Source organism: Sinocyclocheilus anshuiensis, unplaced genomic scaffold, assembly GCF_001515605.1.
Source record: "Sinocyclocheilus anshuiensis isolate Anshui unplaced genomic scaffold, SAMN03320099.WGS_v1.1 scaffold1581, whole genome shotgun sequence".
Taxonomy (NCBI): domain Eukaryota; kingdom Metazoa; phylum Chordata; class Actinopteri; order Cypriniformes; family Cyprinidae; genus Sinocyclocheilus; species Sinocyclocheilus anshuiensis.
The window spans coordinates 436,169-446,239 of record NW_015540988.1 but is presented as its reverse complement, the minus strand read 5'-3'; the positions used below and the strand labels follow the sequence as shown (position 1 = coordinate 446,239).

The 10,071-nt window shown below is 36.8% G+C and overlaps 2 protein-coding genes and 1 long non-coding RNA gene across 3 annotated transcripts in view; 1 reads left to right on the top strand and 2 right to left on the bottom strand.

Moving 5' to 3' along the window:
* The window catches only part of LOC107690161 (sideroflexin-1-like), a 10,435-nt gene extending 4,200 nt beyond the window's left edge, over nucleotides 1-6,235 (bottom strand). The window contains exons 1-7 of the mRNA XM_016488405.1: nucleotides 6,099-6,235; nucleotides 5,095-5,269; nucleotides 3,701-3,871; nucleotides 3,045-3,143; nucleotides 2,389-2,464; nucleotides 1,291-1,376; nucleotides 816-943 (exon numbers count right to left, since the gene is read on the bottom strand). Coding sequence (XP_016343891.1) covers nucleotides 816-943; nucleotides 1,291-1,376; nucleotides 2,389-2,464; nucleotides 3,045-3,143; nucleotides 3,701-3,871; nucleotides 5,095-5,258 — 724 coding nt within the window. The 5' untranslated portion in view covers nucleotides 5,259-5,269; nucleotides 6,099-6,235. The remainder of the gene's footprint in view (nucleotides 1-815; nucleotides 944-1,290; nucleotides 1,377-2,388; nucleotides 2,465-3,044; nucleotides 3,144-3,700; nucleotides 3,872-5,094; nucleotides 5,270-6,098) is intronic.
* Nucleotides 6,236-6,684: 449 nt separating this feature from the next.
* On the bottom strand, nucleotides 6,685-7,655 carry LOC107690197 (uncharacterized). Its single transcript, XR_001634410.1, has 3 exons — nucleotides 7,301-7,655; nucleotides 7,051-7,139; nucleotides 6,685-6,763 (listed from the first exon to the last, which is right to left on the bottom strand). It is a non-coding gene; the product is annotated as an uncharacterized LOC107690197 (long non-coding RNA).
* Nucleotides 7,656-9,226: 1,571 nt separating this feature from the next.
* Nucleotides 9,227-10,071, top strand: part of LOC107690160 (membrane-associated guanylate kinase, WW and PDZ domain-containing protein 3-like) — a 25,015-nt gene continuing 24,170 nt past the window's right edge. Inside the window, exon 1 of the mRNA XM_016488404.1 lies at nucleotides 9,227-9,293. The gene's annotated coding sequence lies outside the window, so the exon portion shown is untranslated. The remainder of the gene's footprint in view (nucleotides 9,294-10,071) is intronic.

Genomic DNA, 10,071 nt, shown 5'->3' with positions numbered 1-10,071 from the left:
TAAATGCCGTTTTGGCGCTGTTTAATGTGGAGTGACAGATCGCTGTAGCGCCTCAGTTCAACAGACACGGCAGCGCGAGGCGCACGTGAACTGATCATCTCCTCCACATTAATACCAGTTTCAGCACAACATAAACATGACTAAACATCTGAAGGTAAGTTAAAAGAAAGAGTACAACTTTACAATCCATATACTGTCTCATGTAATCGCTCAATCAGTGTTTCAGATTGGCAAAGATGTCAATATAATGGCTTCTAAACAATGTCACGTAACGTCACATTTACCTCAGAAAAAACATTTGGTGACCATAAACTCATTAGTCAGATAGAAAAAGAAACTGTAGAGAGGGGCATTTTGCTAAATATGTGCACCATATAACATATTCATTATAAATTTTACTGTTCTTCAATGTTTAATTTATGTTTGAATAAATCCATCAAGTTTTTATGACAGCCACTATTGTTTATATTTCAAAAAAACGAGTTGAAGTAGAAATATTATTATGTAATTGTCATTTTTATTATTTAAAAAAATAATTGTATTATTTTTAAAGTGTAATTTTAACAAATCAGTCAATTTTAACATTCAATATTATAGTAATGTAGTACCAACTGACTCATGTATATTTTACAGCATTAGTTGAGAGATTTTTTTCCCTTCCAAAATAATCGATATTGAATCAAATCGGTAATCTAATCGAATCGCAAGCTTGTGAATGAGAATCTAATCGAATCGTGAAATTTGTGTCAAAACCCAGCCCTACTGTATATAGGAGCTCCAAAATATTTATGTGAAAAACATCTACAAAAGCTTACCCATAGCTGGCACTGCCATGCCGATACGAGACACCACCACCTGTACGATGGCTTGCTGAGCAGCTTTACTTGATTCTCCGAGACGTTTTCCCTCGGCATCGGTAACAGGAATGCCACACTTCAGCTCTCTGTAGAAGAAAAATTCGAAAACACTTTGCTTAAAGCCTTATGTATAATGCATTATAAAAGTAGTTTTAATGCATTAATTATGCCTTGTAATGCACCTTATAATGCATTACAATCTCATGAATAATTGTAATGACAGTTATTAATACATTATAACACTTTTTCATTTTAATTCATTGTTACACTATGCATTTTAAATTCAGTTATAATTATTTAAGACAAGATATAATGTGTTACAATGTACATTATGAATAATTATAATGCATTATACCCCTTAATAACCCTTTTTAATGCATTATACAACAACATATGTACATTTTAGTAATAAAAAAACAGTTTTCTCACTTACCTTTGTCTCATGAAGGGTATGTTGATACAGTTTGCTGCTGCCACTGCAGCAAATGGAACAAAACGCCCCATAATAGCTGGCAAGTGCTGAGAAAAGATAAGATATTTCAAGTCACTACTGCCATATATTGTCTAGACTCTAGATGTAAAAACAACAGTCAACAATTAAAGGGATAGTTCACATTTTTCATCATTTTGGGGTGAACTATTTCTTTAAGCCAAGAAAGAGGTAAATCAAATTTTTGCACAGGGTAATAAAGATAAAAATATTCAACCACTGTCTACATTTTTTAAAACATCTTTTGCTGTTTGCTGACTGGAGTAATAGCTGCTGAGAATATATAAATGAAAACAAAAAAATAATAAAAAAGTTTTTTTAATTTAAAATGTGTCACAATTTTGATCAAATAAACACAGCCATGGTGAGCATAAGAGACGTTAAAATAAATTATTTTAATGTTAAAAAACCTAAAAAAAAAAAGTAGTGAACAGTAGTGTATTTAAGAAAATATATAAATGAAACTAATAATGAGTAGTAAACTTATATCTTAGGGCCAGATTTATTAACAGCTTGCGCCAGCGCAAACCCTCTTTTGGCATTAAAATAGTACTGTCAGGATTTACTAAAGACGCGCAGTGAAAAATTAGCACTGAAAAGGCGTGGACAGTTATTTTTGTGCCTGACCTTATTGAATATGCATTTGTAGGAGTTTCCCTTTCAGACGAAAAATTTATGGGAGGAGAGTATTAAAATCAACAATTTACTAACGTTTGCGCTCATCAAATTACTGGTATTTGCACCATTATTTAACGCCCAAAAAAAGCATGTCTTAAAGCAGGCAGTAATTTGCGCTGCTCTTGGTAGATTGCGCTGGTCATTATGGAAATGATCTGGCTGCGTATGTGTTCTTTAATGTGCATATTGTTATTAAATCACCTGCAGAATTTCCCCCTTTCATTGGCACTTTTATGGAATTGCGCTCTAACACTAATTCGCCCTGTTTAGTAAATCTGGCCCTTAATTTTAAAATATTTTGTTTGCTTAAAGTCACCCTGTAATTAACTATAACATACTGAGTAGTTTGGTGAAAGGACAGACCTTGGTCAGAGACTTCAGTCCAAGGGCTGTTACTACAGCTCCAGTTGTAGCACTAACGTAGGCTGCTCCAAGCTGACTGCAAAATTTAAAATAAAATATATGTGTTAAGTATTACTGAACAGATCAGTACCATTAATATTTTTCATGGTGCTCATAATTACTGATATTACAGGATGCACAACTCTCCTTTACCAAGAAAGCTTGGGTTTAGAAAAAGCTATGATGTTGAGTAGTGTGTCATAAACAATACAAGCCTCACTGCATAACCTGTAAATCCAGCAACTGATGCTTAGTGAAAAAATGATACAGGCAATTATGTTGTTAGATAATAAACTGCCAATAAACACATGATCAGAATGGAAACATGAATAAATGAGCATGCTGTCTGAATCTGCCTGTATTCAGAATGTGTAGTGATCATGAAACACTGGCATCTCTGCTCCATGAAAGTTCATGGAGTACAAGTGGAACAGATTCCACCACTTGTATCATCATGGCAATTTGGCTCATGCAACAGATTTCAGGAAACGAAACTGTGCAATATACCAACATAGTGTGGGCGAAACACATCACACCATCAAGAGAGAGCTGCCATGAGGCCTCCATACAGAAACCTGCATCTAGATTGTTTCTAGTAGCGATCTTAGCCTTCATACTTCATGGTGATTGCCGCGTCTCCACTGCGGTTAGTGTAGTTGACAATGGCGTTGAAGGATTGGTTTACCCACTGCCAGAACACCACTGCTGGGGTTGTCCTGATAACAGAGAGAGAGAGACTTCAATTAAAAGAAAAATGCATATTAAAAAAAAAAAACATTATAAAACTATTTATAATTAAAAACCCTTTCATAGACAATGCTGCAGTCATAAGAATCTCCCACACAAGTCTGTAATTTGAGTCACATGTTGGTCTTGCTCAAAATGACTCATTTACAGATGACTCACTGATCCAAGTAAAAAAAAAAGTGTCCACAAAACCAGTAAAAAAAAGAAATGTCACTTTTTTCAATCTTAGTCAAAGTATTCTTTTACTTTTGATTAATGTTTTAAAAGCAAAAAATACCACCATAAAACAGTCAAACTTCTAACCCTGAATCAAACCACCAAACTAAGCTATTCAGTAGGAGTGCTGTCTTTTCCATGATGACTCATTTAGGAAGTATTCACAGAACTAAGCGGGGATATTTATCCCAGGCCATGGAAAAATTTACTCCGTTTCCTTTTCTGGCTTTAATGTATAACAGGTCTATACACACTTTCTGCCCTTTTGGTGTCCAGAACAATGAGTGATCCAGTGTGACAGTGTGCTCACCTGTAAAAGGTAAGCATGCAACCCGTAATGGTCATGTTCATGGGCACTTGTGCAGACATGCGTCCAACTAGCAGCATTTTCTCTCCTGTGTCTGGGTGGAAAGCAGAGTCGTAAATGTATTTGGCCCTCCATAGCTGATCTTCTGTTAGCCCAGGCTTCACGATTCCCAACCTGTAAAAGAGGGCACAGCAGTACAGTAACAGTAATACATGAAAACATAGACTGAACCTATGATAAACTGACAACAGCATGAAGAGCTAAAACAGTATTTAAAGGTGAAGTGTGTAATTTTTGGATTTTAAAATAGTTTCTCCTATCCCAGCTTAATTTGGAGAGACATAAGTAAGCCATTCGTAGGTTGATTCCTCTGAACAGCTCTGTGGCACTATCAAAACATTGCTATTTTTGTTTGAGTATCTTAACCAGCAACACTGACCAATGGCATTTGGGGTGGGACTGGCATCTGTTTGTCTGACCAATGGAAGATGGGGGAGTGCTTGATAACAGCCATTAATAAGACTTCACAGGGCATCAGAGGAGGTCAAACACACACACATATATACTACTTCAAAAGATTGAGATTGGTATTTTTTTTTTGTTTGTTTTTGAAAGAAGTCTCTTATGCTCAACAAGAATTGAAACAATAATATTGTGAAATATTAACTTAAATTTAAAATAACCATTTCCTATTTGTATACATTTTAAAATGTAATTAAATCCTTTTATGACAAAACTGAATTTTCAGCAGCTAATACTCTAGTCCTCAGTGTCACATGATCTTAAAAAAACATAATATGCTGATTTGGTGCTTTACGACACATTTTGTATTATCAATGTTGACAACAGCTGTGCTGCTATTTTTGTGGAAATTGTGATGCTTTTTTGAGGATTCTATGATGAATAGAAAGTTTAAAAGAACTATTTATTTGAAATAGAAATTTCTTGTAACAAAGTAAAAGTATCTGCTGTCACTTTTTCTGTATCAATGTAATGCATCCTTGCTGAATAAACATACTCTTATACCACAGTTCAAAATAATTCTAATTGTTCATTATATAAAAGTCTCTTATTATTTGAACAGATGTTCATTTCACCATAGCTCCTCTTTCAACAAAGTGAAACCTTGCTGCTATTTATGAAGACAAGACAAACAAGATGCCAGAGGGATCACATATGTAATTAGCAGGGCCTAGTTTCAAACCACAAATCCATGCTACAGTGTTTTAAGAGTCTGTTTAGAAAGGAAAACGTCCATTCTATATATTGCACTCTAAAACCTCTCCAGTAATGTTGTGATTGGTAATTCTACAGTTTCTAAATTATGTTAAAGTACAGGATTTCACCCCTGAAATTCATAGATACAGCATTAAAAACAAGCCAGAGGGATCACAGACCTGTAGTTCTCCACAGTAACTCTGGCATCCTCTAAAACCTTACTGGACAGCAGCACGTTTCTGGGGTCCGTCACCATGAAGAAGTGCTGAGCTCGGCCCATAAACGTGCCCTGGTCCCATCGTGCTTCCTTAATGTTGATATTCAGAGGCAAATCTCCAGACATCCTATCAGCTTCTGTGAAGATCACAAAGAAGTCTGGATTATAGCGTCCAATTATACCGAGAAACAAAGGCAGGTTTAGAAGTTGTTTAAACCTGATGTGTGGGAACAAGGTGATTTTTAGACTAAAGAACAAATGATTAAAGTCTCTGTCATGAAGAATGTTGAAGCTGCAGTTATGCCGACATAGTTGTGGTGGGTGACAAAATGGTTTCAAAGGTGAAAGTAAAACCAAGAAAATGAATGACTGGGGACATTAAAAGTAACAGCTTTTAAACCATATTTACTCATGAACAGGACGGACCCTGTCTCTTTATGTTCATACTTATTAATACGATTATTGCCATGCACGCCTGTAAACAATAATGCCTGACAGATGAACATGTGAGATTAGCAATACATACATATAGAAAGAAGAAGGACTAGCCGGTGCTGTTTACAGCAGAAAGTATGTAACTAAACTGTTTATTAACTAAAGGAATGGGTATTGTTTATCTACCATGGAAAAGCGAGCGTTATAAAGCGCATATTTACAGCTATTGTAGCTAATGCTAGCTGCTCAGCTGGTGTGATGTGAACTGACAAGTCCGATGACATGAATTTAATTTCATTTCACCGAAGCTGTCACTTTGTCAAGCTGCTTTGTATGTGCAATTTTTTACTTAACTTATAAAGTAAGCAATTTCATTATGAGCAAACTCATATTCCCTTCAACGGGCTAAAATACCGTAAACTAGCTTCAACATAATCTCACGTAACGTTACATAAACACAACAACCATATCAAAACACACAAACGTGCATTTTTGTTTAAAGAGTCATTCAATAAAATATCTGACACAGACCTTGCTAAATCACCACAGGTTAGGTTCAGGTACACCTTGAAGCAGATGACCTCAGTGCTGACTGCTTTCCTCTGCGTGTACACTCACTGAACGCACTTCCGGTCTCGCCTTGAAAATCCGCCTGAAGAGGGCTGAAGTTGAACGGATACTTTTTTGCGTGTAAAAGGCGGTGGGTGATAAGAGTAGAGAGACCAGCAGTGAGAAGGGTGTTCCTGCACAACCGGAGGCAGCAGTTTCAGGACCGCAGTTCTAGGACCCTATGCTTTTGTAACAGCGCCACCTACCGAATTGGATAATATAGCGGAGGCTGCAGTTTCAGGACCGCATTTCTAGGACCCTGGTGGTTTAGTTTGTAGTAATGTTTGTACATGTTGTTAAAGATATTGAATCTCAGGAACTTTTTTTTTTATTTCAATTGTGATTTTTGATTTACAAATGCATCAGATGTTAATTACAAAGTGTGTAATACCTGCTTTGAGTTAACCATTTTAAATTTAAATTAATTTACACTTAAAATATAAATGAAAAATGTATTTCAGTCTAATGATTCAAGAATGCATATTTATATACTGTATATACTCATTTTTGCAATAACACATAATACAACATCATAAAAAATACCCCCTTTTCTATCAGTTGCTGCATGGACATAAAGGCTTCAACTCCTGAGAGAAAATGAATTGAATTGAATTGAACGCCTTTATTGTCATTGTATTGTTCTGTATACAACGACTTTAGGAGCACTACTCCTCACTGGTGTTAGAAAAACAAACATATAACCACAGACAATAAATACTAGCTTCATAGAAAGTGTTACCGTCAATCCTTCTATTAAAATCTTCCACTTCACTGAAATAGTTATCAGAGAGCAATCACTGTTGAGTTAACAGAAATATCAGTAACAAAAGGTGCACTGGGCATTGTGCAAAAATAATTCATATTCTACTCTGACCTGTAATGATAATCCGGACCAGAAAGGAAGACCTGCTCAGCCTCCTGCAATGAGAAATTCCGGAGGACAGCCAGGGCATATATGATGGCCTATGAAAAACGTTAATATAAATATACTGTTATAGCACTACTGAACAGCAAGCCATTATACATTGGTCCATACACGAGTAGCACCAGCATGCAGTTTATACAGTAGATTTTGTAAGTGCAGGAGCAGGACACTCACAAACACATTACATGGTCCGGCATACCTCTGCACTTCATCTGTGAAGCTCAGTTGTGTTGGTGTCCTCTGCAGCACTCCTCTCAGATCGGCAAACAGGACAGTTGTTCCTCACTGGCGAGGTAGACAGGCACTCGGGAAGAGGTTAGCTTATGAGACCACTTAGAGGGCTTCCCGTTGAGTACACCCTATGGGCAAACCATGGTGCAAAAACAGTTATTTTGAGGAAATTGATACATTTAAGATAAAGATACAATAATTTGCAGCATAGTTAAAAGATATTGTTAATGTTATTCCTAATTAAGGCCCTTGGTGAACCTTTACTATGAGTTTGTTTGTAATGATGATTAAATGTGAACATTGTTTAAGTACCACTAAATGCTCCTCAGAAGTTGAACGGATACTTTTTTGCGTGTAAAAGGCGGTGATAAGAGTAGAGAGACCAGCAGTTGGCTCATGAGACGGGGCGTGGAAGAGAGCTGCGCTGTAATTGGTGGTTCTAAAGGCGGGCGTGGATGAGAGCTGCATTATGATTGGTTATTCGATTCGTGATTTCCTGAGAACGCTAACCTCCACGGACGTTGAGCTGATCTAATGGGGATTTTCAGATTTTTGAAAAAGTATTAAAGGTGTTCAAAGCGACTTTAGCGATTTTGCAAAAATATCAGCCAGATATCAACCAAATTATTCCTTCAGCCACACTCCCTCCAAGCATGGCCGTAGCCAGGGTTTGAAAATTAGTGAGGTCCGGGGTGGGGTTAAGAATTGTGCTTGATATGAGTAGTTTTAAACAGCAAATTAGTCATTCAGACTCAGAGAACAAATTTTATTTTTGAACATGAAAAATGGACCGAGGTCCGGACCTCGGTGACCTCATAGCTGGCTACGGGCCTGCGACTCCAAGCCATACAGTCCGCAGTGAGGGGCACTCGCTCCGAAATCCGCCCGCAGGACAAAATGAGTGACTGGCAAAGAACCTTTCTGATTGGCTAAACAAGGGCGGGCCGCTCTGCCTAACTCTGTTTTAAACATATTATTTACAATATGATTATCACAGACAGGTGTAATATCTGAAAACACATATTTCAGTCAATTCAGCCAACAAATATGGAATAAAGTAATAAATATGTAGCTACCTAACCTATGGTATGCAGTTTGGGATGTTGGATTTTGCATTTCTAGTAAAGGAAATGAGGAATATGGGTAACATTTTTTTTAAGGTGTCCTTGTTACACGTACTTACTATTATAATAACAATAAATTATGCATAATTACATGCAAGTAATCCTAAGCCTAAACATAACCCTAACCATATAGTAAGTACATGTAGTTAATTCATATTACTTAAATGTATATTTACACTGGAACAAGGACACCTAAAGTGTAACTGGAATATGTATATGGTGAAGCAGAAATTTACATGTAGGCCTACATTAAAGTTAATTATTCATTTTAGGGGCGAATTCAGTGCAATACAATTTTAGTTTATAGCCTACACTTAAAAACCAAATTCTCAGAAAAGAAATGTCTTTAAATGACCACTATATGGCAGTATAGTGTCATGAAAGATGGTCTGATCTTCTTGATGCTCCAAAGGGGATCAATTACAGTTTATCCTGAAGACGAAACCACATTCACCATTTGGATTAAAAGAAATTATCTGGATCAAACACTCCTAATTGCAGCCATTTAATCATGATAGATAATTTAACCACCAAAGAGGACAGAAGCATAGGCTATATCTTTTTTTAATACGCTTCATTTAGTGTCTGAAGGCAGTGGGCGCTTACCTGCAGACCAACGTGAGACTTAATTGGATCTGCACTTGTTCCACAAGACCACTGTTCATATAATACTCTTATGCTATGAGTGACGATTGTCAACCACTGGACCAAATGAGTTTGTGCAGTGTGCTTCTGAGCTGCTCCACATAATCCAATCACATGCCCTGAGAGGCGGGCTTAAAGAAGACTAAGATTGTCTTGTCTCAGGTGAGGTCATGCGGCACAACATGGAGACAGGTAACGCCATTTAACTTTATCCAACTTTGTTTTTCTTGCATTTATACACCACAATAACAACAGCCTAAGTGGGATAAGTAAATAAGGTAAATTATCTTTTATTTAAGGTGAATCTTACTGGTAATGCAAGTAATTTCCTACTAACTTGTTGTCTACATCTGTCAAGGATCTCGTAGAGGATAATCTTTGTATAGTTTTGAGATCTTCTCACCCTGATGCAGTGAGAAGTGAGACAGTACTTCATCTCTGAGAATGTTGGGTTGTTATGTTGTTCACTGAAGCGTTTCGATGCGCTTTACGTTGTCACCTGTTGCTTGAGCGCTGTCCGAGGTGCTGATGATGAGACAGTCAGCCAACTTCCTGTTTAGACTAACGAAACGACAACGCCAGCTTCTTTTCTTGACTATAGAATGCCTGACCCAAAAACCTACACGAACGCATAAGGGGTCAAAATGACGCGCACTGGATTCAGTGGGTTTCTTTAAGGAAAATGGATCCTGTTTTTATCGCGTCTCCAAGGGTAAAGGAAAAATGTAAGAGTTGGATTATACACGTTTCGTTTTGCATATATAGTTTTATTAATTTGTTTACTTTACATGTGCAAATACAGTAAAAATGAAATTTATATTGATAACCATAACCTGTGTGTTTATATAAGAAATTTGAGTGTGCTGGCAACTTTTGCAGATTAAGTAACTATGATCCTGTCTGAAAGAACCAGCAGATTTCACCAAAAAATTCTGCACTTTCTGTCCATTTGAGGGACATTCATTACTGC